Source organism: Scleropages formosus, chromosome 3, assembly GCF_900964775.1.
Source record: "Scleropages formosus chromosome 3, fSclFor1.1, whole genome shotgun sequence".
NCBI lineage: Eukaryota > Metazoa > Chordata > Actinopteri > Osteoglossiformes > Osteoglossidae > Scleropages > Scleropages formosus.
Window position 1 is genome coordinate 22,074,206 of NC_041808.1, and position 26,813 is coordinate 22,101,018.

General features: G+C 40.4%; 3 protein-coding genes across 5 annotated transcripts in view; 1 reads left to right on the forward strand and 2 right to left on the reverse strand.

Moving 5' to 3' along the window:
- Nucleotides 1-1,778: 1,778 nt before the first annotated feature.
- LOC108935077 (torsin-1A-interacting protein 2-like) lies at nucleotides 1,779-5,481 on the reverse strand. The gene is made up of 4 exons (XM_018753353.2): nucleotides 5,330-5,481; nucleotides 4,576-4,695; nucleotides 4,171-4,305; nucleotides 1,779-3,434 (listed from the first exon to the last, which is right to left on the reverse strand). Exons 1-4 carry the CDS (start codon nucleotides 5,421-5,423, stop codon nucleotides 2,677-2,679), a joined length of 1,107 nt encoding a protein of 368 aa, XP_018608869.2. The 5' UTR covers nucleotides 5,424-5,481; the 3' UTR covers nucleotides 1,779-2,676.
- Nucleotides 5,482-7,222: 1,741 nt separating this feature from the next.
- Nucleotides 7,223-15,710, forward strand: olfml2bb (olfactomedin-like 2Bb). The gene is made up of 8 exons (XM_018753221.2): nucleotides 7,223-7,228; nucleotides 8,836-9,099; nucleotides 9,992-10,099; nucleotides 10,623-10,781; nucleotides 11,881-12,046; nucleotides 12,589-13,113; nucleotides 13,887-14,063; nucleotides 14,410-15,710. The coding sequence occupies exons 1-8, from the start codon at nucleotides 7,223-7,225 to the stop codon at nucleotides 15,009-15,011; spliced, it is 2,007 nt and encodes a 668-aa protein (XP_018608737.1). The 3' UTR covers nucleotides 15,012-15,710.
- A 388-nt stretch (nucleotides 15,711-16,098) lies between these two features.
- Nucleotides 16,099-26,813, reverse strand: part of LOC108935180 (cyclic AMP-dependent transcription factor ATF-6 alpha-like) — a 35,817-nt gene continuing 25,102 nt past the window's right edge. For 2 of the 3 annotated variants that reach the window (XM_018753575.2, XM_018753573.2), the window contains exons 13-16: nucleotides 23,539-23,606; nucleotides 20,422-20,533; nucleotides 18,593-18,677; nucleotides 16,099-17,244 (exon numbers count right to left, since the gene is read on the reverse strand). In XM_018753575.2, the coding sequence (XP_018609091.1) occupies nucleotides 17,051-17,244; nucleotides 18,593-18,677; nucleotides 20,422-20,533; nucleotides 23,539-23,606 (459 nt within the window). In that variant the 3' untranslated portion in view covers nucleotides 16,099-17,050. The remainder of the gene's footprint in view (nucleotides 17,245-18,592; nucleotides 18,678-20,421; nucleotides 20,534-23,538; nucleotides 23,607-26,813) is intronic. The other variant, XM_018753574.2, reaches the window with a different exon arrangement.

The following is a 26,813-nucleotide window of genomic DNA, read 5'->3' on the forward strand; positions in this document are numbered from 1 at the left end:
AATAGATACAAATACATACCTGCGCGTGCACAAATATTTGTAAAACACCCCTTAAGAGCTATACGTGTAGACCTATCGCAGCTGTTGTTACATATGGGCCAATCAGAGCAAGTGTTGCACATGACGCAACCAGAGTGCCAACTCGCAAAGTTAGGCTACTATACACAGGTATTTCGCAGCGCTCGTTATGCGTCGTTTTTTTTTTTTTTCGCCCCCCCCCCCCGGAAACATACGTACATATGTGCATATTTATTTACGTTTTAATATCATCAAACATTGGCTACAACGAACTGAACAATATGAATTTTCAAGAAAAATGGACACTGTCTCTCATGTATTCCGTTTTTCCCAGGATACTATAGTCTATATATCTCATTTCCCCCCTGCAAAAAGCTCCTTGGTTGTTTCTTCAATTGTCCAAACTTTTTAAAATATTAAAAAAACTTAAGTAATAAATAAATAATGAAAATGGCCTTGTTCAGGATGTATCCTGCCTAGCCGCTCCATGTTTTCTGGATAGACAATTGATCACTGAAAAAATGACATTAAAAGACAGGCTAGAAATATTTTTTCCTTAAAAATATTATAAAACATGTTTGTTTTAAATTTGTTATGCATAAAATACCTTTTATTTTGGAATCTTACTTCATTTTTGGCATTTGTCCAAAATGATAATTTGACCAACAAAAGTAATTCAACTTATCAGGTCAACTCATGGAAGAAATTAATCTTTTATATAAGGAATGAGTTCAATCATGAACAACACACCTCGTAGTATAAGGCAGGTCTACAGGTTCTTCTACCATGGTACAAAACATTGACAGACTAATGGTACTCCAACATTTTGTTTTGCTAAAAGACACCATTTTCTGGTTCAAATTAGCATCATGGAATAGAAGTCACCTGTATTTGGACCATATTACATTAAAGTTGCAAAACAGCCTAAAAATAAATCTCTCATCTCTTGGAAAACAAACGACAAATCGGTAAAAGGTTAAGCACATGTCCCGTCAGAAAAAATGGTTTGCTGTAGTCACTTTCTGTGCAAGTAAGAAATGCATTGAAAATAGAGGAATCCAAACATTGCATTTAAATTACAGGTAGTCCTCAAGTTACAACACACACAACCACCTAGACTTACAACAGCTGTCCCTTTGTTTGATCGTTACATCTAACATCTAACGATGATCTCTGCTGAACAACTTGCCAGCTGTGCTAAAAAAAGAGAGAGAGAGAGAAAAAAAAAAACAGCATTCTATAACAATCTATCTAGCCTCGAATGTCATTAAATTTCTGGAATGACCTGAAAATAGTTGTCAACGAAAGTAGTCCATATAACTATGGTTAGTGTAACTAATTAGTTGGTGGAAATTTGAAAAGAAGGAGGGGAGGCAGTTCTGAAACCTACATATGCAACACTTACACTGGCAAATGCACAAAGACTTGGAGCTGTAATTGTTGCCATACACCTTTTTATGAAGTATGGAGTTGCATCATCCATCCATCCAATTTCGACAACCACTTGTCCTGAGCAGGGTCACAGTGAAGTGGAGTCTATCCTGGAAGCACTGGGTGCAAGGCTGAGGGGGATGTACAGTGCTCTTTAGTAGCTATTTCCAAAATATATAGGCCTTCAAGGGGGGGTACAGTGGGTTGGACCACAGTCCTGCTCTCCGGTGGGTCTGGGGTTCGAGTCCCACTTGGGGTGCCTTGCGATGGACTGGCGTCCTGTCCTGGGTGTGTCCCCTCCCCCTTCGGCCTTACGCCCTCTGTTACCGGGTAGGCTCTGGTTCCCCGTGACCCCATATGGGACAAGCGGTTCTGAATAGGCCTTCAAGTACATACAAATCACTCCCTATTTATTTCATAATGCTAACAAATACAACACCTGGAACTTAATGAAAAAGAATTTACATGACATACATAAATGCAGACAACTTTCATGAGCATGTGATACCTCCCTATTTTCATAACAAAAATCAAGTATTACTTATATGACATCATGAGCTGGCTAATATGCAATGCTTAGAAATGCAATTAGTGTCATAACAGGTTTAACTGCTAAAAAAATTAGTTATAAAAATAAGTCTAACCAACAGCAATATGCAATCAACTGTACATACACATCTTCCAGGATTTAAGATGCAGTGTCTTGCCTGTATAGCATATGAGCCATTTGTCAATATATCCATAAAAAGGAAACAGAACAGGTGAAAGATGTTTTAAAAATTCCAGCCATGTATTTCCAATGAAGGGCAGTGAAATTTGTTATGAGGTTTATACTTAATATAAGTTTTTAAGCAGAAACAAATAAACCACTGACTAAAGACTGAGGAAGTGCATTAACTGAGCTTAGAGTCATTTCAGCTGTGAATAACCATAATGCAGTATATACCAAATCTATAAATGCAGGCTATTTAGTTGCACAGAAACCACCAACATTTCGAAACAGGGAGGCTAAATTAGTTACGTTAGGAATTTGTACTGAAGTCAAGCAATAAAATTCTGAGGTAATATGAAAATCCGTATGAACAGTAACCTATCATTTCCCAGGCTGGGGACACTTCTATCTACCTGACACGATTGATTATCTTCAGTTTTGATTTTTTTTTCCACCAGAGTTAATACAGCAGAATCAACTGATGAGCTGTAACATCATATCAGGTGCAGTTCAAGTCAGTTATTGCAGCCATTTTTCTCCATTTGCTCCTCTGCAACCACGGGTAAGACAAGGTGAGCGATTCGGCTCCAGAGCCCACCAAACTTGTCCAAATCCATCTGGTTGAATGTACCCGGCAGAGCCGAGGGGAGAAAACGAGATTGTATGTGGTCGCGCACCATTTCCTCCACAGCAACCAGGCTGAGTGTTGGGTCGAGGACCTCCACAGGGAGCAACACGGTGAAAACAAGTAGCACACCTTTGTATACTGCATTCTCATGGTCACAGTATCTGTAGAAAATGAGTGCAGACCCTGGTGGGAGCTCCTCAAACCGGTGAACAACAGCAGCCATCCTTTTGCTTTCAAAGGCACCTGTCAGCTTATGGTCAATTGCCAGCTTTGCTTCGTCACTGTCTAAAGAAGACCAACTGGTCCCATCGATGTGCAGAACGGAGGCATTGGTGCCTGATGAAAAGGCAGCTGCTAGGTGACCAGCCAGGCAGTGAAGCGTCCTCTCAGCTGACCAGCCAGCAGTTAAGATCATGTTGACTGGCCCAGTGGGTTTGGTTGCTCTGAGGTTTTGCTGCAGATGGATCAAGCTCTTCTTCCATAGCTGCTCTTGTTGGCTGGGATAGGCGGATTTCACATCTTCCATTAAGGTACTAAAATCTTTTTCCATGACCATGTCAGTGTTGTTGGTCACACGCATAACAAGGACGAACAGAATCACCACAATCAAGAGAACCACCGTCCATAAGAACCTCTTCAAACCATCTGCTTTGACAAAACAGAACAGGCAGCTATGAGATTAGTACAGAAGCAAATGTTAGTTGTATATGCAAGAGCACATACAGTCTGTAAACATATGAAAAAACATAGGGGGGGGGGGGGGGGGGAATGGGACAGATACCTCCAAAGCATGACACAAGATGCATCTTCACCACAGTTGGTCTTCCATGAAATTCTAGAAAAATTGATTTATGTTCAAGCAGCACTTTGCAATGCTTATTTGAATCAAAGTCAACTAAAATGGTGCAGCATGATTTGCAAAACTTCATGAAAAGAATGCTAAGCATCTACACAAGAGCAAATATATTTTATTTCAAACCAAAAAAGATGTTAACACATGTGCTGCTACCTGAAGAGTTAAAATACAATAGATGATTCTACCTGTTTTTTTAGTTTCAGCTTTCAGGTGTCTGTAGGGGCTGCTTTTCTCTTGGTAAGGAACCGTACTGCTTCTCAGTGAGTAAGAAGCTTTTGAAAAACAAAGCGAATCCAGTTTTGAGGCTGCTTTATTAAAATCGCACACACACACATTATCAGAACCGCTTGTCCCATACGGGGTCGCGGGGAACCGGAGCCTACCCGGTAACACAGGGCGTAAGGCCGGAGGGGGAGGGGACACACCCAGGACAGGACGCCAGTCCGTCGCAAGGCAAAAAAGTATCTGAGGTCATGGTACCTTTAAAAGGAAAAAACAAATATGAGGCAAATTGTAGTTTGTTACCGTTCATACAATCCAATCGGTTCACTCCTTTAGCTCCAGTGACAGACGGTAATGCTGGATCACTCTTGGCTCTGGGCATCCAGATAGGCTGAGACCAGAACTCTGTGGATCTCTTTGAAGAATGGAGGGATGTATCTAAAACAAATTTTCAAGAACTCACTGGCCCTTCTGTTTTTTCAAAAATTTAGTGTATATACAGTATACCGTTTTTCAAATGTATAGGATGACCGAAACTGAAAATTCTTAATAATTCAAAAACGTGACTTAGAGTAAGCCTTATATAACAAAAGGCTGATTGCACTGTCTCAACCGAAGAGGATATACACTGACACGGATTAAAACTGTCTTGTAGGTCTTCATGTATCTAATAAATGTTAAACTACATAAACAGAAGATGCAACAAACCTCCTTCCTGAATTTTAGAATGAATAGGTCTGCGCCGCAAGCTCACAATTTCCCGCTCATCCATTAAAAGTCTGGCTCCATATTTCTCTCTTTTTACTGTCAGGTGTTCTTCAACAGTAGCTGAAAACAAAAACATTTCACATTTTCACATTTCAAGTCTGAGTACTGTTATGTGGGAAAGTGTTGCTGTGGGCCTCTTCCATATATAATGGCTATAATGTAAATTTGAATGGTTTTTAAACAGTACATACTCTGCTATCACAGGTAATTGTCAATAACACTGCAGTTTGGGTTTCTGCTACAGCATAAATGTACTAATTAAGCTTTAGGCCTCTCTTCCACCACAAAAAAGGCTGCCTTCCCTCAGATTAAGTGCTCATGCTCAGTCAGATAGTCAGAAAAATGTCTGTAGAATGAATCAAATGAATCAAAATACACAAATGCATGGGTACGACCACACACAGTGTCGTAGGTGTTATATTTGGCAAGCATTAGTGTACATTCCACAGTCATTTCATTCAAGGGGGTAAAGCCAGCACCAAAATACTGTATCTACAAGTGTGCAACTTCACACAAATTAATGGTGGCTAAAAATGTATTTAGCTGTTTGCTTTCCAGGCACTGCAAATGTCCAACATTTGTTAGTCCAGCTATCCTCATACAATATAAAACCAATGGAATCAGTTATCTACTATTGACTTATCCTCAAAAAGTCACCAGAAATCTTCAGGACTGGACATTGTCTTACACTTACATTCTGAATCTCCTCGACTGTGGTACTGTGACACATTTTTGGTCTTCACTTCACCTCCTTCATCCTCATCGAGGTGCACATACGGAACAACCATGTTCTTGCCACTGTCTTTTGTAGTCCTGTCTTCACCAGATTCTGTGAGCTTACTGACCTCACTTGGAGAGCCTGAATATAAAGGTGGTGTTTAAATGAGACATCCTTACTAAGTACACCACATTTTCATCCAAATTGAGATCGCATATTCTTCTACTGTTTTCTTCCTACCCGTCATGTATACCCAAACAATGTATTTACTCATGATATTCACCTTACCTTCTTTTGTATCTGAGTCTGCCACATGATCCTCAGAGCTGTCACTTTTTTGGATCTCAGCTTTATTTTCCATTTTGGTTGTAGGCAATCTTTTCCAAGTTTTCTTAGCATCTGAAATGACATGTCGGACAAATAGCTGCTGAAAAGAATGAGATCATTGGCTGATTCTGGCGCTTACCTTTTCAGAAACTCAACGAAAGCACACATTATCATGCAGAAGTCAGTGAAACTTCTCAAAATCACCACACAATCGAGACGCACAGGAATACACTGCTGAAACTCACCAATAATCTAATTTACAAAGACATGCATTTCAAGTGAACTAAATCTAAACTGTTCTTAGTGTGTAGGGTTTTTTTTTTTTTTTTTTTTTGTGATGGATTGTTGCAGGGTATATCCTGCCTCATGAGTCCCTGGATAGGCACAGCACCCATCAATGGAATGACAGGTTTCTGGAAAAAGATGGATAGATGGATGATGATGATGATGATGACTTGGGGGAACCTCTGGTCAGTAATGACTTCTAGTTAACTGGACATGAGCTAATATGACCTCAATGGGCTGTACTTCCTCCAGTCAAGGGCATGTTTCAAACACACTAATTATCTTTCAACTTAATAAACACCTTGAACAACTATAGAAACAACTCAGCAAGGTAAACGTGTCACTGTAAAGGTCAGACACGAGTTCGCCTGGACAGGAGGACTGGAGATGAACCTCAAGCAGATGTAGAGCCACCTTCTCTACCACTGCCCACTGCTAGAAAAACCACTTTTAACAGCAGGCCACTTTATGCCCTAAACTAAACTAACTTAAATAATAATTTACCAACGACAGTTTTCACTGCTTTTGTGAGGTGTGCCCACTCTTTGTAGTACAGACACCACGTGCCCGCTCCTGCACACGCGCGGTAAAAAGAGCGGGAAACGCAGCACCACGGAGCGCCTACCCTACGCCTGACACAGCGCGCGCTTTTATGAACTCTTTATGAACAGTCCTTTCATGGATGATGGAACTTTTTCTTTCGAAATGGGTAGTGTGTTCTCCGCAGCGCTTCACTAACCATATTTTGTGTCTCGCAGCTTCCTCCGTATCATTTTCGCCTTAGCTGTGTTAGGAAAATTTCGGCTGATTAACTACGTGCTCTTTATTTCGTCACAAATTCAGAAGAGCTTGAACTTCTGGCTCATGTTGAACCAAGGGAAAAAGTTCGCGGTAGGATCCTTTAAATGGGTGAACCGGAAATAATCGGAACGAACAACAGCGCCCCCTAGTCGAGCGCCTCTATACAGCAGCTACAGCGCGCAGAGCTGACGGTGGGGGCGGTGTGGGGGCGCACACTGCACGTATAAAAGTCTTGGGAGAAGGAGGCCCCTAGATGGCGCTGCTGGACAAATGGAGGCGATGCGTCCGGGCTGTTTAGGGCGTGGAAATGTCAAAACCAAGATGTTCTTTGTACATTTAGCTGACGCTTTTCTCCATAGCAACTTGCACTGATTTACCCATTTATATAAGTAGGGTTTCTTTTTTTTTTTACTGGAGCAGTTTTTAGGGTAAATACCCTACTCAACGGTACTACAGATGGAGGTGAGATTCGGACCTATGACCAGTCAAGGCACCATCTTTAATCACTACGCCCTCTGCTGTCTTTATGGTCGTACTTTATCGTTTTATCTTCCGTTAAACCCAGTGAGGCTGCGTATGGCAGTAGGCTAATAAGGGATTGTTAATTATGCGGCTTTTAATTGCTTTAGGATATTCAGTGTTTTGTGGAAAACTAGGAGACCAGCTATTTTAAGAGATCGCTGAAAGCTTGAAGAAAATGAATAAAATTTTGATACGCGCTTGGAAATATGATGCCCGCGTAACAGTGTCCTGCTACGAATTTAAATAAGACTCCTCCCTAGTTTAGACCGAGCGCTCCTTCCTCCGCACCGGTTTTTCGCGGACCTCATTCGCGCCTTTCACGGAGAGCGGAATACATTTTGCTGAATTTGAAAGTCGCGGATTTTATACCTCATGCAGAGACTGCTCGAGATTAAAAACAAAACAAACGAAAAAGCATAAGAAAAAAAAAAAAAAAAAAAATTTAGCGTAAAAGTGCGGGTCACTGAAATACACGCGCGGGGCGCTCTCTGCTGGGACACAATATGGTAAAAGTGGACTTGTGCTACTTTCTGTTTTTCACTGCACTTACTTGCGGTTTAAACAGGGTAAATGAGGTGGCGTGCAATGACAGGAACCATGATACAGGGTCTAACGAGGAATTTAATGAGCGAAATGTGACGCTTGAAGAGGAACTCGATAATCAGGAAAACATCTTAAGTCAGGTGGGTTGTTTTTTTCCCCTGAATTTAACAGCAAAACAGTAGCATCATATCAGCGTAAATATTAATATGTGCTGTTTTTAAGCGAACAATCTTAGATTGAATCTAACAATTCATATATGTAATGGTGCCTGCTGATGTACGTCTTTTATTATGAGCCGAAAAGATGCGACTTACACGGAAACAACATATCTCGGGACTCTTTTTTTTTTTTTTTTAAATCCCCCATAAAGAACCAACTAAGTGTTGGAGGGGTACAACGAGGGCTGAAATACTGCTATAAATAATAGCTACTTACTATCTCTATTCCATTGAAACCTTCCATTCCTGTGTCATACTACTCTACCGCAGTTTATAACTTCCTATCATCATTCCTTTTCTTACAAATAACGCAAAAGTAGTGAATTTTTTCCACAACATTCTGGTAGCAGAGCGAACCGAACACAGAAGTGGCTGGAGCGAAGAACAAACGTGTCCTGTGTGAAATGCAAAGTGGCGCTGCGGTGTTTTCTGAAAAACACATTTTTTCTAGTGATAAAAGACGAATTATTATTATTATTATTATTATTTATGATGATGATAATAATAATATAGGGACACGTTTTTAGTTTTGTTTTAAACTACATTTCGAGTTAAATCTGCACCCCCGTTTGGGCACAAATAAAAACGACCGAGCGCCGCTACTATCTATCTTCACTACAACGCCGGACAGCGGGACTCACGCCGCCCGGCCGCTCTGTCTGACAGTCAGTCAGGCTTTGACCAGATGATCAGATGTTGCCTGTCATCATGTGTGCTGTGAAACTGTGCCTGTGCTGAAGTGCTACACAATCACAATGCATCCAACGCGTCTTCTCTCCATTGTAGCTGCTGGCTGATTATGACAAAGTGAAAGCGCTTTCGGAAGGCTCTGACTGTCGCTGTAAATGTGTTGTCAGACCCCTGAGCAGGAGCGCCTGCCGGCGGATCGCGGAGGGCAGCGCCAAGGCACACGACTTTTACACAGTGGAGACTGTGACCTCGGGGTCCGACTGCAAATGTGCGTGCATTGCCCCGCCTTCGGCTCTGAACCCCTGCGAGGGGCAGTTCAGGCTGAAGAAGCTGCAGGAGGCAGGGAAAGATGATGTCAAGGTAAAGGGGCACTGGTTTTCGTGGAAATCAGTGTCAGAATGCGTCGTGCAGTGAATAAGTTCTAAGGCTGGCCGCCGTGTGTCGCTGCTGAGTCGCTACGTCGTACGCGCATGCGTGTTGCATGGATCGCCGCGAAAGTCCTATACAGCTGGTCCCCGACTTACGATGGGGTTACGTTCCGGACAACCCATGTTAAGTCTAAAATGTCGTAAAATGCATTTAATACACCTAACCTACCGAACATCATAGCCTAGCATACGTGAATGCTTTTACGCCTTCATGCTGGGCAATTATCTTGAGTTTTTCCCTCAAGAGTAATCGGCCTCCTCTTCTTCTTCCCACCAGTAGCAGGAGACACAGATGCGTTTCACAAAACACAACCGCGTGGCAGACTGGGAGATGCGGATCGCTGCCACTGCCCAGCATTGTGAGAGCGTATTGCACCGCATATCCCTTGCTCAGGAGAAAATCTAAATTTAAAGTACAATTTCTACTGAATGTTTATCGCCAGCTCACCATTGTAAAGTTGAAAAATCATAACTTGAGGAGCATCTGTAATAAACACTGCAATCATGCAGCAGTCTGTCTTGGAACTTAATCACTGCACCTTGCATAAGTACAATCAGTTGACAGCTGGTAGTGTAGTAGATAAAGCTGCTGCCTTTGAACCCATAGGTTGGAGGTTCAGATCCTACCTCCAGCTGTAGTACCCTTGAGCAAGGTACTTACCCTAAGTTGCTCCAGTAAAGCTACCTAGCTGTATAAATGGGTAACTGAGGAGCTAGGTAGGTAGCTTGATACATTTGCAGAAAATTGTCAGGTTACTGTAAATCAGTACTGCATTAATTGATTTCCACATTCATGAAAGGAAAAACTCTCACCCCCATACTAGCTCTCAACCATTATGGATCTACTTGAAGGGTCTTTTTATGGAATGGATCTATTAAAGCTGCATTCAGTCACAACTAAACTACTGCATCGTGTTGAAAATATAGAAAAGGTAAGACCATCTTCCTTAAGCTTTTTAAATCAAAATTGACTCTTGTGAATCTAATTTTGCTGAAACATGACATTTTTAAGATCCAAAAACTGGCAGTGAATCATTTTAGCGACAGCATGTGACATTTAACACTGTTAAAGACAGATTTGTTACAGTGCTTGTTTGTTCAAGTCCCCTTCAGCAAAGTACTTAACCTGATTTTCTCCAGTAACATCTAGTTCTGTAAATTGTTGTGTCAATTATGATAAAGATAAGGCCTTAAAATTTCAGTGAAAGTATACAATTGTGAATCAGGGACAAAATACTTTTTTATGAGTACAACTGTCCATGTTATGTATTGGTCTAAAAACAACAGCTATGATAGTTCTTCAGAAGACATTGCAGCAATAAGACAAGTAGACCAAGGCAGTGAAGTCGTTACCAAGGATTTTGAGTGAATTTAGACAGTTAAGAGAAAATGCATTGCTGTATCATTAATTTATTTATTTATTTATTTTATGTTTGTTTTTTTTTTTTTAAACAGGCGGTGTCCGAGAAAGAAATGGAACAAAGTGTCAGTGTTCATGAGTGGGCTCAAGAGAAGGAAAGAGATTCCAGTGAGCTTTTGACAAAGAAGAAACCTAAGGGCAAATCTGGGTACCCAGTCCAGGGTGATGTAGAAGCATCCAGCACAAGCAAAGAGGTGGGCTACATCCAGGCAGTGCTCTTTATCTGTCTCCCACTGCAAGATGCAATGTTGATATCCAGGGAATCTGCTTCACAGGCTTTTAGAATAGCACAAAGGAACATTAGGACATTCATCCCACACAGAGAGTGTAAGGAATCAATTTTTCACCTCAGGCAAACATGAGATAGTTTGGAGCTGAAAGCTTTATGGGCTGCAGATGCACCTTTCAAACTTCTTCAGTCCCCATTAGTTTTTTGTTATTTTTTTTAATTTATTCATTGGGCTATCATTACATTCAATTTATACTGAAAAGTATAGTCTAAAGACTGTGAGAGCTGAAGAGCTGAAGACGTTGCACAAGTGATCACAGACTATTTTCAGTTTTTCATAACTGTGAGCTAAAATCTACAAATAAAGAAGAAAAATATAGAAGATGAAAGAGAAGTACTCATTGTGGGCAAGATCTAACATTCCCAACTAAATTATCTGGTTTCAGAAACAGGATGTTAAAATACTGCTCAATCCAGCATGTCTGAGCCAGTTTTGCAACTTCTCAAACTATTTTCATTAAGAAACTGTGAATTTGAAAAAAACTGCAGGTTTCCCCTTTGCACCGCTGAACAGGTCCCACTGAAAAAATAGTTTTATAATTTTGAAAAAATAAAATAGTATGATGGGTCGGCAAATTAATTTTGGGTCAGACTAATTTTATTAGATTTTAATAATACAGGTGATCCCCGATTTACAATGCTGTTAGGTTCCGCAAAACCCATCGAAGTCGAAAATGCATTTAATACACCTAATACACACCTCTGCGTGACAGACTAGGAGATGCGGATTGCTGCTGCTGCCCAGAATCGCGAAAGAGTACAGTCTCGCACCGCGTATCACTTGCCCGAGAAAAAAATCTAAATTCAGAATTCAAAGTACAGTTTCTGCTGAATGTCTACCGCCAGCTCACCATCGTAAAGTCGAAAAAAACATGAGTCAAACCATCGTAAATCGGGGACCACCTGTAATAATTTTAATATAAGGCATTTTCTGCATGCATATCTCAACTAAAACTCCTGGCCTTTTCCTTCCAACTTCAGAAAATTTGTGTTTTATTCCATAGCAGAGCAAGTATGAAGAGAAACCTTCCAGAACCCCGCCGAAGACGAGCCAACCTGACATGCGAACTAGGAGCAGAGCAGCTAAATCTGGTCTCCAAGGCGTTGTCGTCAGAGGAATGACGTATTATAAATCTGAAGTGGAAGAGAATGGCGACATGGATGAGCGCAGTAAGTCCACTGCAGTAACCTGCGGACAGCAGTAGGCTTACCCAGGACCATGCTTGAAATTTCTACATCAGCTACCAGTACTAAGCTTCTCATTCAATGTAATTTGTAGTCTGCATTAAGGAAGCTAGACTAGTATCAAATGTATAGGGAGTGGTCTTTATAAAAATGTTGTGAACATCTTGAAATGTTCCAAAATAAACACATGCAGTGCCTGGCCAGGTGCCATGCTAGCAAATTAATTTCAGAAATTAAATGTTTCCCCTAAAAGAGTAAGATGAAACCAGATGATTTGCTGGATTTCATGTTCTACACTATTGCATTTGCAATAGCATCAAATACAGAGTGTTGTGATTCTTTCAGTTAACCATGCTCTCGATGGTCTTAGGGACATGCACAAAGATGCTTTGCTCGTGCTTTTATTTATGGTATTTAAATGCCTGAATTTTAGAAGATTAAGGAAAGACATCATGTGATTTTTCTTAAATTTTATCTTGATGCACTATGAAAACAGTTGAGACTAAAGCCTTTTCTTCTCTGAGCAGCAACAGCTGATGAGGTTCTCAGTGGCGATGGCTCTGTTGACTTGTTAACTGACAATCAGATCAAGAAAAGACACACCTTTTCCCAAGCCAACGAGAAACTAAGGAAGGTGGCTAGTGGGGATGAAGGATCTTTGGGTGCACTGGATCACATGGCAGATCCCACTGCCCAAAGACATGCCTCCACTACAGTAGAGAAGGAGAAGACTGAGCGCTTACCAACCATGGTAACTGTTCCAGTGGCAGAGGAGGGACTCACAAAGGACACTTCTGGAGTTATGGGCCTTCCCCTGAATACCATTACTGGTCTTGAAAACACCACTGCCACCACCACCACCATTGCACCGGCCACGGTGGCCAGTCATGCGACAGCCACACTGAACACAACTGCTAGGATGGCAGAACCTGATGTCACTATACCACCTAATGCTACTGCTCAGGCTGTGCCTGCTAAACCCAAGTACCGCATCAGTTGGACCGAGAGTCCAGAGGATCAGAATATGGCCCAGGAGTTACAAAACAATTCTGGTAATTTTGAAACCCAGGTCTTTTGAAGTTATATTGATTTTGTTGTTGTGAGTGAAGGGCATATTGCAATACTCATAGGACAGGACAGACAAGCTATTTGATTGCACATTCCTTCCATTTAACTCACCTTTGTTGTGTTACTAAAAGAAGTTCAACACTGAGCAAATGAGTCAGCCCAAGCACTATATGTATTTTCTCAGGGCAAGTGGAAGAGTTGAAAGTGGTGAAATTAGAGAGGAATTGGTCATTGTTTGTGGGTGTGGTGGTGCAGTGGGTTGGACCACATTCCTGCTCTCCGGTGGGTCTGGGGTTCGAGTCCCGTTTGGGGTGCCTTGTGATGGAGTGGCGTCCCGTCCTGGGTGTGTCCCCTTCCCCTCCGGCCTTACGCCCTGTATTGCTGGGTAGGCTCCGGTTCCCTGTGACCCTGTATGGGACAAGCGGTTCAGAAAGTGTGTGTGTGGTCATTGTTTAGCCATGTCTGCTTTACCCAGTATTTCCACTGAATGTGAAATTCTTAAGGAAATATCCAGATGAATGTAGAGTGTTCAAAAGCAGTAACCTTAACTTGAAATATGTAATTGGATGTCCAACACATTTGATGGGTAAAAGAAAATGAAATACATTTTTTGAAACAATTTAAAAATAAAATCTGAGGAATGAAAATTTAAAGTGATGATTGGTTTTGAGGACTTGTATAGCTGAGCAGACTTTCATGTTTACAACTTTTTAGTGTCCGAGTCCCAGCTGACCAGGTCTGCTGTTGTCATCTACAGGCATATGTAAAGACACTTTGGCCACCATCTCTGATCCTGTGACTCATAACACGTATGGTCAGAGTGAAGGAGCGTGGATGAAGGACCCCAAGGCCAGTGATAATAAAATATATGTCACAAACTACTACTATGGAAACAACCTGCTGGAGTTCAAAGACTTGGAAACCTTCAAACAAGGTATTTTGGCATTGGCAGTTGTTCCAATTTCATTCACATTATTCTTTTACAGGCCTACTGGTAGTGTAGTGTGGTGTTAGAGCTGTTGGCTTACAAATAATAAACCCAGGTTTCAATTTCACCTCCCACCATCCTACCTACAATCAAGGAACAATTGCTCAGTAAAAATTTTACAGCTGTATAACTGGGTTTTAAAAAAAAAAAAAATTAAGGTGCTTAGTACATAATCGTCTGATTTTAAGTCATTTTGGAGAAAAGCATAAGATTAACTGTTAAGAATTAATGTATAACAATAATTTAAATAAGAATTTGTGTTGATGTCGCATGTCTGCTGGAAAATTCACAGGGCAGGCCGCCAACTCCTACAAACTGCCTTACAACTGGATGGGCACAGGTCACGTTGTCTATAACAAGGCCTTTTTCTACAATCGGGCCTTCTCCCGTGACATCATCAAGTTTGACCTGAGGCTGAGGTACGTGGCGACATGGACTGTGCTCCACAATGCTGTTTATGAGGAGGACACACCCTGGAGGTGGAGGGGTCACTCAGACATTGAATTTGCTGTGGATGAAGGTGGCTTGTGGGTAATCTACCCAGCGATGGACGATGAGAGCTTCCACCAGGAGGTCATAATCCTGAGCAAGCTGAATCCCTCGGACCTGAGCATCCAAAAAGAGACTTCCTGGAGGACTGCCTTGAGGAGGGACTACTATGGGAACTGTTTTGTTGTGTGCGGTGTTCTGTACGCTGTGGACAGCTCCAACCAAATGAATGCTAACATCTCCTATGCCTTTGACACACATACAAATACGCAGATGATACCCCGGCTACCCTTTGTTAACAGCTACACTTACAACACACAGGTTGACTACAACCCTAAAGAACGAGTGCTGTATTCCTGGGATAATGGTCACCAGGTCACATATAATGTAATATTTGCCTATTGAGATTGACACTAGGCAAAAACACAAATATGCAGCACTTTTGTAGAGAAAACAAATATTTTCATGTCTAAATGGATTTTAGATCAGCTTGGAAGCCATTACTATTTTTTTTTAAATGCAATACAAGTAAATGTCTTATCAGGATACTGTGTCTACCAAAGGTGTGGGAAATGTAACTAGCTATTGAGGGAAAAATGCATGACAAGGTGTTTGTTTTACTGCTCCATATTCAGTATATATTGTATATACTCAGATTTTATAATATAGCAAAGTGGAATGAATAAATGTTGGGTAAGGAGATACTCTGGCTATTTAGTTTCTCCAAAGGCACCTGTAGGAAGTTTTAGTATTTTTTGAAAGCTCATATTTTCTTTAACTTTCAGATTACATTGTAAAAAATATTTGCAGCCACTGGCCTGTTCTGTATGCTTGCTTTCTGGACTCATAAGATGTAAGTCAGTACGTGATAATAAAATACTAATTAGCACAATAACAAACTAATTTTTGCTTCTTCCCAGGTTTTATGCTTTTTAAAGTCGTTCTTAGTTAAGTATTTGTGGCTCTTGACTATACACACAACAGTTGAGTCTGCTAGGAGGTAGACACCTGATGTGTGCCTATTTTAACAAGGAACACCAATTAAAAGTTGGAGATTCTTAGAACTATTACCTTTTGCAGGTTTGAATCCCACCTCTAGCTGTAGTAAAGTTACCCAGCTGTATAAACGGGTAAATAATTGTAAGTCACTTTGGAGAAAAGTGCCAGCTGAATGAATAAATGCAAACCAGATATTGGACCAGACTGAATGTATTACTCTTGTCATCAAAATGTCATACAATTTCATTGCTTACAAAAACGAGTAAAATAGTTATAAACATGACATTATACATTGTGTATGTGAAAGATGAGCCTCAGAGAAACTTAAATTTGAAAAGTGCTACACATGGGGCAAGTGTAAAACACACATACACACACACATTATCAGAACCGCTTGTCCCATACGGGGTCGCGGGGAACCGGAGCCTACCCGGCAAGACAGGGCATAAGGCTGGAGGGGGAGGGGACACACCCAGGACGGGACGCCAGTCCGTCGCAAGGCACCCCAAGCGGGACTCGAACCCCAGACCCACTGGAGAGCAGGACCTGGTCCAACCCACTGCGCCACTGCACCCCCATCAAGTGTAAAACAATGCCAGGAAATTGTTGCTCAAAGGAAACTTCAGTATTTTTTTCCCAACAAATTAATTGTAAGTAGCTTAAGTAATTACTTATAGGAACACTTGAATTTAAATACTATGTTCATCATAAACCCAGTCAAGTAAATTTTTCTCATTTGAGAAGCATGATTATTGCATGACTTGGAACCACTGAAATTCCTTTTCCAAAGAAAATACATTCACAGTTTTACTATTCAACAAAGAGTGCAAAAAGTGATATACAAGACTTAAAAAATTTACAAACTGCATATCCTATAAATAGTGGTTACAACATTAAAGGATTTCTACCTGTTGGCAGTTTAACAGTTTTATCGTCGTGAAATCCTTTAACATTACTTAGCAGCCTTTACACAGTGTAGTAAAGGATTCAATTTAAAGCATTTTACATCTATTAACTTGAAACTGGCCAATGATGACCTCCTGATTCTGTTCAACTGAAAATTCTCTTGATAATGAAGTAGCCAAAGGAATACACTTGTTCAGAAAGAACAAAAATTAAAATACAGCAGAGTTCAGTACTGGGACCCATGCCATTTCTCATCAGTTACCCTGAGTTGAATTTAGTAGAGATATATCATATGAAGCCAACTGATACACAGCACTCAACGAACATAAAGCAGCTGCTCATCCCAAAGCTTCTGTTTTACAGCAGTTCAGATGAAAAAATGATCCCGCAGACGAACAGTTTCATTTAACACAGCCTATGTTTAAAAACAACTAGAGAATATTGGAAAGTGTCTTACAGTTGACACCAACAATTTACCCGCTTGAAATGCCTGGAAGTATTAGTTTTGTTTCCAGATTGTATGCTTGTCTTGACTTAGTTTAAGCAGAACCTGTGAGCACTTCTACAGAACCTGTGGGTTTGCTCGCAGTGGGGGCAGAGGGATAGGAGTCACTGTGATTGGCACGAAGGAATGGTGGAATATTGGAGGACTTAATGTGAAGAATCCTTGTGTCCATGACTTCACAGTCAATCTGCATCATGATTTCATACTCTCCATCTTTTATCACAGTCTCTGTAATAAAAAAGTATGGGCACGACAGACAGAAGAGGAAATTTTCATTAACAAAAATACGATATCAACAGTAGGTCAAAGAGAAAAATCAGACCTCACTAAAACGTGGATTGAGACAGTGAGAGAGAATGTGAGAACCAGTAATGTAACAGAAAAACCAGAGTGAAGGAAAGAGAAAGAAGCAGTGAAAAAGGTCATGGAAGAGAGAAAAGAAAAAACCGTGAGAGACACAGACATGATATACAGCAGACGGACTGCTATTAAATAACTTGTTCAAGAGCTGTCAAAACCATTTTCACATTGTCCTAATCTAACACATTTTCAGCAAGGGACAGAGAATTGAAATGGTGCTCAATCATGTGACCTTTTTTTTCACCATCTATATCTATCATGTATAACAGGTTATTAGTAAAAGGGTTACAACTGCAATTCTAATTTCTATTAATGTGTTTGTAATAAAACATCTCTTGTTTAATGACCAAGAAAAAGGCACAAAAACACAGAAGTTCCACACCATTTTTAACATGTGAGGATGTCACACCAGCAGTCACACTGTAAGGACATAAATACAGTACTAGCTTTCAGGGATGGCCTTGTGAAATTCAGGCTAGCCAACCCCAGGGGTGTCCAAGAAGCATTTTTTTTGGCCAGTCTCCCACCAGAGTTTTTCCTTGTAGGAATGGACACCAGACATACCAGGCATACAGTTCAGCCCTTAAGCTTAAAAACACACCTAAACAGGTCTCAGAAAGCATTTGCTGAAGCAATCACTCACCTCATGCTAAAACATATGAAAGATGGCATAATGTTAGCAAAGTACCATAATGTTTTAAATATGAGCCCTCAAAGTATCACTTGCATGCTTTTTATGGTTTTCTGCGAAAAAATACTTATTATACATAGCACGAACTGGGAAACACACTGATTTGTTTGGCATAACCTGTTTTTTTCAAGGGGGATGCGGTAGCGCAGCGGGTTTGGCTGGGTCCTGCTAGCTGGTGGGTCTGGCGTTCCGAGTCCCACTTGGGGTACCTTGCGACAAACTGGCGTCTCATCCTAGGTGTGTCCCCTCCCCCTCCAGCCTTGCGCACTGTGTTGCTGGGTTAGACTCCAGTTCACCGCAACCCCGCTCGGGACATGCGATTTCAGACAGTTTGTGTGTGTTTTTTTCAGTCAGAAGTTACATTTTCCAGTCTCTCATTTATGAAACCTGTAGCAATTGCCATGGCTTTCCAATTTTCGTAAGGCTTTACCTTAAAGGACAGAGTTTGACAGCTCTCTGCTTCTTTTAATCACTTACTGTGTTTATCACCTCATACTGGAACATCTCACGTGGTTCAACACTTACCATTTACATTCACTGCAGGTAGCACCAGTGACATCTTCGGTCTGGTCCCCTTGTTGTGACTGGTGGCAGGAAGAAGAAGATGATCCTAGGAAAAAGAATATAATGTTGATCTATTATGTATTCTGTTCTGGAGCATTCTGCTAACCCTTTGTTCTCACTAAGCATGCAATAGCTACGTATGTGCAACAAGAATGCTGTACCATTCTATAGCTCCTAGAAGGTTGTTCCCCAAGTCAAACAGCGAATGAATTAAGAGTAGAAGAGTCAATGCTGGAAAAGCATGGGGTTAAAAAATGCCTGCAGTTTTCCACAGACAAGGCAGAGGACAGAAACACCAGAAAGTATAAATGGAGGGTGCACTGGTTCTAATTAAACCTGTCAAAAGCCAACCACACAGAGCTAAATAAAGCAGAGTGTGGGGTCCAGACATGTGCAAGCCGGTCCTTTGTCCTTTAGCCAGAGGTGCATCACAGACCTTTGAAACCACGCTTGTAACCTTGACAGCTCAAAAAAAAAATTGATTACAGTGGAATAACAGTAAAATAAGTCTTGATGTCTGATTCCGAATTTTTTTTTGCCAATGAATAAAGAGTGCTGAAAAGTCATCAAGTTGCACTGGATAGGTAGTGGGCCCCTTATTACACTTTTTGTCTGTGGTGTAAGATTCTGTCCTGCAGAAAACGGCTTCACTGGTTGTCAGCCATCACACAAATGGTGACTAGGAGTTTCATAAGAGCAGATGCCAGTAAAGCAGACCTTTCCACCAGAAAAGCACATCTGGAGGAATAGCCATCACCAAGTCCAGGTTTTCCACTCCCACAGCAACGAAGCCGGCCCACAGGAGCCACCATCCTTATGTTTCCATCTTGCAACATGCACAGGCTGAAAGTTGAAGCCCAGCAATTCTCTACTCCTTTATTTAGAAAAGATCTTTATATGAACAGAAGCTTTCACAACATTTTCAGACCGTTTAACACAACTTCACACAGCTGAAGTAAAACAGGTTAACTGAGTTCCTAAACAATTCACTTCACTGAAAGAACACAGGTTAAGTTTTCTAAAGTGTACAAGATCAGGAAGCTGGTCACCACCTATTCCCTAAAAGGCACACAGCAAAAAGAATATGATTTAAAGTATAAGTAAGTGGCACAGCGAGCAGCACTGTGGTCTTGCAGCACCTGGGTGGTATGAGAGGATGTGGGTTGGATCCCTGCTCAGTGTGGCATTTACATGTTCTCCCTGTGTTCATGTGGGCTTCTTCCAAGTGCTCCAGTTTCCTCCCGAAGGCATGCAGTTCAGGTGAATTAAGTTTCTTTAAAATTGCTCATTGTGTGTGTGTGTGTGTGTGTGAGAGAGAGTGTGTTTAAGTGGTGTATAAATGAGTAACACTGTAAATAGTGTAACATAGTATATCCAGCACTGTAAGTCACCTTAGGTGAAAAGGTGTGTGATATTAGTACACAGTGTTCATTGGAAGTTGTTTCTGTGAAAAGTGTCCACTAACTGAATAAATGTAAATGAGTTATGGGGAGGACTAATCTAGGAGCCTTTGGATTGCTGTGAGAGAGCTTGTAAGGAGGACATTAAGATCCAAAAAACACAAGGCTGATGAGAAAAAAGGGCACATTTTTTCACAGCTAGACACAGTTGATGGTTTAAATAAAATTGTGTGCTGAAGAATAACTGCAATCAGACTGCCCACTGAGACTATCACAGGCAAAGATTATACACTTGACCCTTAAATAAAAAATAGCCTAAAAACAAAACAACATTCATGCTTTTAAAAAGCCAGAAGTAAGATCAAAAATTCAGAACACAAATCAACTCACCCTGCGAAATGACACCACATAGAATGTGTCCCCCCTGCGATGAATCTCTTCAAAGAAGTCCTCATAATAACTGTAGCGGGCATAATATACCTGCAGCTCGCTCCCTGAGGTCCTGTAGTAAAGATGTAAAAAAGCATTTACAAAATAATTATTTTTTGCATAGTGTATCTGATCACAGGGATTATCTTTATTTCTGTGGAACTATTTGCTTCTCTCTTTTTCTCCCAAGATGTAGAATGACTTTCTACTCAACATTAGGTATTTTACTGATCTTCTGAATCCTGCTAGATTTTGATGACTTTCCTCTTACTATATTGAAAATGTTTAAGTGTTTATGACCCTTCTTACAGAATCTCACTGTTCTTTTTTATTATGTTTATAATAGATTTACTGGCTTGTAAGTTGTTATTCTTCCATTATTCTGAAATACACATGTGGAATTATATTTCTGTTGTTCCAGAATTTTTAGACCACTACATATTTTTATTTATTGTTTTTCCAATTTTTTTACCTCTATATTTTTATCTTACTTTTTTTTTAAATTTATTCTGTCCTATTTTCATCATTATACAGTCTTTATACTTCTGCAGTATGTTTCTAATTTCTACTTTATTTGTATTGCCTTATTTATATTATTTCTTCTATCAGTCTGTATTATGGACAGTCGGAAAAGCATTTCACTGCATGTCGTACTAAGTATGGTTGTGTATGTGACAAAAAAAAATTGAACTTGAATTACCTTCTATATCAAAAAAATGGTTAAGATTTCTTTAGCTTTCATCTTCCTACTATTAGAGATGCATCAAGATAGACAGTATAGAATCAATAAAAAAAAGACTTCACAAATTAAATGTAACAAGCACTGCTGTTCATGTAATTCAACATCAGGATAGGATTTTTTTATTCTTTATGTTTTAGAGCTAGCACAGTGACAGGATTAACAATGCATCCAAAGACTCAACACAGTCACACCATTTTGTAAAATAGAAGGTGGAAACCATCAATTTTGAGGTTGTGCTGCAGAACTGGGGCAGAAGGAAAGCAGCACTTAGAGCCGCTGCCATACACTCAAAAGAGCCATGGCTGAATTCTGCCTTCTGCTGTACTACACTTCACAGTACTTACTTCAGATTGCTCCAGTAAAAATACCCTGATTTATAAATGGATAAATCAGTATGAGTACATTAACACTGTGAGTAACTTTAAAGAACACACACACACACACACACACACACACACACACACACACACACACACTGTCTGAGACTGCTTGTCCCAAGCGGGGTTGCAGCGAACTGGAGCCTAACCTGGCAACACAGGGTGCAAGGCTGGAAGGGGGAGGGGACACACCCAAGATGGGACGCTAGTCTGTCGCAAGGCACCACAAGCAGGACTCAAACCCCAGACCCACCAGAAAGCGGGACCCAGCCAAGCCTACTCCGCCCCCCCACTTTGAAGAATACTATCAGCTAACTAAATAAAACTAAAGTGGCTTGGTAGATTGGATAGCAGTAAACATCACCACAAACATGATATACATAGAAAACATGAGGTATATCACAACTACCTTTTTAGACAAGTCATGAGTGACAAAACATCAGCATTTCTTACATAGTGATCAAATGCTATTTGTTTTTGTGAATTAAGCAACTGAAATTCTGTACATTTTACTTGTGATGAAGTACAATATCAGTAGCTCTGTAACATCCAGGCATGAAAGGGACATGGACATCTTTTACTGTAACGTCCCGACATGGACGTAGGGTGAAATCATCTCAATAGCAGAGTGTACATACAAGTGCACAGTGTGAATTTAGGAAATAAAGTGCAATGGTGACACAGTGAACACAGAACAGAGACACAGTGTCAGTATTCTGACAGTACGTGAAATGGGTTTTTGTGCACAAAGCGAATACACCAAGACGAGGCGTGGACAGACTTGGGATACAGGATCAGGACAGAATGACAAAGGACAGGCGCAGATGGGACAAGAGAACAGGACTGGAACAGAACCCAGGAAAGCAGTCAGTGAATTCATATTTTTAGGGAAACCATTATAACACACTGATCAATAATCCACAAAGGCAGGATGTGACTTCAGCCTTTTTTATAGGAGTGGGAGCTGGGCAAATGAGGCCAGCTGTGTCAATACAGTTAAACTGATGTAACATGATGCAGCTGGTGGACATCATGGACTCTGCTTTTGGGGTTGTGACAAGTACCTTGTCAGTTCTGGACTAAATTCCTGCTAGACTGCTAGTAGTATGTAAGAAATGCTGATGTTTTGCAAGAACCATTTATGTCACTCAAAAAAAATAGTTTTGGTATGCTCCATATATTTTCTAAATAAATCATGTTTGTGGTGATATTTACTGCTAGCAATAATTTAAGGTTAAATCAGAAGCCCATTTAACAAAGCAAGACACAAATAAATGCTCTCAGAGCCTGTTTTCTAGGTTTACATTTACATTTATTCATTTAGCAGATGCTTTTCTCCAAAGTGATGTACATCTCAGAGAAAATACAATTTGTGCATTACATTAGGAGAAAAAGACATAATTGCAGATGTCGTGTGATTTTTGAATAAACCTAGTTTGTTTCTTTCACTTTATGCACCGATGTTCATTGTGTTTAAAGTTAATGTTTAGTTCTCTACTGAGTTATACAAGCTGTCTCAGTTATACGTGTCAAACCTCTATTGCATCCACCAAATACATTTACATTTAAATCTGTTAATCTGGTAGACTGCTTTCTCCAATTCACATCTTAATAGCGTAGAAATCTAGTAAGTGCGTAAAAAGAATGAGAAAAATACCAACAGGTACAGCAAGTACTATCAATTAAGAGTAACCTCTCTTTGCCTAATGCAACAAAGTGCAGTCCACCTGGTCATCACAGTGATGAACCAAATATCACATTAGAGCAAAAGCTGCATCGTGCAAATCCTTTTTGCATGGCAAACAAAAACTCCGGTACAGTGAAAGTTTAATTTGTACTTTCCTAAAACTACTTACCATATCACCTGTACAGGCAAAAAAATACCAAAAAAATTCATATCAAAACAGTTCTGGAAGGAAATTAAACAAACAACAAGAAGAAAAAGTAAAAAACACTCACTTTTCCGTTGTGTCAGCATACTGGACAGTGACAATCTGAGAGACTTCAGCCTCCTTACCCGGTGTCTTCTGGGAACATAAGTAGAGAGACATATGGGCCATGAACATTGAGCATGACTTCTTTACAGTGTAAAGAAACCACAGTGCAGCGAAGCACTTCCATCACCACTCTTGTTATCATTGGCCTCATGTCACACTGCCCCGGAAAAGCAGACGGAGCCAAAGGATACAAAACTTTTGTATTTACTTAGTTGCTGTGAGTAAATTACTTGTGTTCCACGTTATATCAGGGGACCCAAGGCCAGTCAAAAACTCCTGCTTTGACAAAAGGCAACACATGAGCCAAGTTCTAATTGCTGCAACAGATGTGACAGTTTCCGGGTAGGTATGACCAAAACACATTTAACACATCTAAATCATAATGCACCTCAAACATTCCAGACATTCCCAAAACCTAGAGCGGTCAGCATACAACCATTTCATTCACAGCTAGTCTCAATTCTTATTATACGGTTTCTCATTTACACATCATGAATTACAAGTTGTGAAATGGTGTGTCATGATGCCGTAATTTATAGAGGACGGTAAATTATCAAGGTCCATCCTGAATGTTGTCTTTTACACAGGAAAACAAAATGGTAAAATGTTGTATTATTGTATTTGAAGCCATTATTGAAAAACTATCTACAGTGACCTTGAAGAGAAAATGACAGGCAAGTAATAATAAAAATGCTGCAAACTATAAAGAGTGGAATTGAAAAATGAAAAATAGTGGTGCAAAATAAAAACAGCAAACAAGTACACTTAGCCATACTGAAAACCAAAAAAGCAAAAAAGCAAAAAAAAAAAAAAAAAAAAAATACAACTGGGAAGTACAGAAATGTAAATTAAATGATGCTGAAAACTTAAAAAAAAAAAAAAAAAACTTAAAAGAAGACAGGCCAAGCAATAAGCATGAAGTGTTTGATATTTATTCTTCTTTTTCCAATTTTATCACATTAATTTGTGTTTTTAAGATTAGGACTGTTCTAGAGTAACATAGGACTGAGTCAAAGTGTGTTAATACTTCTTCTATCAGTTACAAAGGTCCCACCCACCAACTCCTATCACAATTTTCCAGCCTTGTTTAGAATTTCAGTTTAATCTGCTTATTCACATTTCTTAAATTACAGTGGTTCCTTTATTAGTTTTTATTTCCACTTTCTGAGTTTGATTACCTTTTTTAATTTACATTTATTAATTTAGCAGCCACTTTTCTCCAAGGTGACTTCCACTGAACTCTATGTAGTGTTATCAGCCCACACACCTTATTCACCAAGGTAACTTACACTGCTAGATACACTACTTGCAATGGGTCACTCATCCATACATCAGTGGAACAAACACACTTTCTCTGTCACTCACACACCATGGACGAACCTGAACAGCATGTCTTCCGACTGTGGGAGGAAACCCCCACAGACACAGGGAGAAAATGCAAACTCCACACAGACTGAGCGGGGATTGAACCCATGTCCTCTCGCACCACCCAGGTGCTGTGAGATAGCAGTGCTACTCGCTGTGCCTTATTTATTTCTATCATGCATACAAGGTGCCCAGTCAAACCTGACCCATAGCGACCACTTGCGTGGATTCCAAGGCAAGAACCAAGGTGGGTTACCAGATCCTTCCTTTGCATGTTGGGGGAAGCAAATGCAGGGAGAAACATGGAGCCACTGTGCACCCCAAACAGGACTTGAACCCAGACTCGCCACACAGTGAGGCACCGGTCAAACTTGCGGCGCCACCACTATTTCTATCATACCAATCCCCAAAAGCAAAAAAAAAATGTGAAAAACACTAAAAAAACTGACCAAGCTGAAAATAACAGCAAAGAAGTGGCTGTTGGTCAACAACCACAAAACACATTCCCTCATCTCTCAGTTCCTCCCTTGACTCTGCTTCCTTAAGGTCTGCATTCCTGCAGTAAAGATCCAGCGAAGTAGGCCATGTGGATATACCATGCCAGACCAACACTGGGCAGGTCATGCACAATGTAAAGTAAATAGAGACTGAAGGATGACCGCTATGGGACTCAGGCCCAGGCAGCGTTTCCTATCGGTCAAGATAAAACCAAATTCATTTTGGGACAGTCCTAAAAATCCCTGTCTGACTTGTTTGGTTGCCGTGGTTCAAGCACAAAATAGACTTCAGGAAGGTGGGAAAGAACACAACAGTGCCCATCAACACTGACAGGACACAGAGCATCACATCAAGGGCAGCTGGCAGTGCAGTGGTTAGAGCTGCTGCCTTTGTATCCAAAGGTTGCAGGTTTGAACCTCATCTACTGCTGTAGCACCACTGAGCACAATAGTTACACTAAATTGCTCCTGTAAAATTATCCAGCTGTATAGATGCGTAAATAACTGTAGGTAGCTTAATATCGTAAGTTGCTTTGGACAAAAGCATCAGCTAAATATGTAACAAATGTGGAGTATCTAAGAATGAGGGCATGTAACAAAAAGTTTGAGGTACCCTGCAAGAGCACTCTTTGATGGAGTAAGGTACTTTAATTACAAATATAAACTGAAAAGATATGCAAGATGTTAATGACCATTTGGAAAACACATCCACTAACCAAATGAAACTAAATACCTGACATTGTCTGGCATAAATGAATAACAGTTCTTACAACAGTTAATACCTTTTGTCCTGAAAACCCATCTGTCAGTAACAGCAGTTTGCTTCCTTGTTCCCAAGACCCAACAAACAATACAACAGCTCATGAAAACATTCACCTTTTTATACAAAGTACTTATTTTCTGTACAACAGCATTTTTGCCCATTATGCTATCATTTTAGTTGCACAACAGGTTTTTATTCTGTACAATGGCATCACTGCTTGTATCAGACCATCTGGGACAGAGTTACACATTTGGTGTTTCAAAAACAAAATGTTTTTTGTTCTTCATTGGTGTCAGTCTGCAATTTTCTAGCTTTCTATAGCATAAGCTAAGTGATCCTAGAAGCAATGACCAATAGCATGCAAGTTGGGTTCAGTGGTGGTGATTGGACTCCTTTTTTAAATATATCATAATGACTCAAAGGAGTTCGGAACCACATTAGGGGTACTCCCAACAAGACTGGGATTTATTAAAGTTCTGAATCATAAGACAGACCGCTGTCTCATCTGCAACCAACGACGGGAACACTCTTTAGAACAACTCTCACAGACCATGCGCACTCCCAACTCACACGGCTCACCTCCCTCAAATCACTCACATGCTCACACGCATT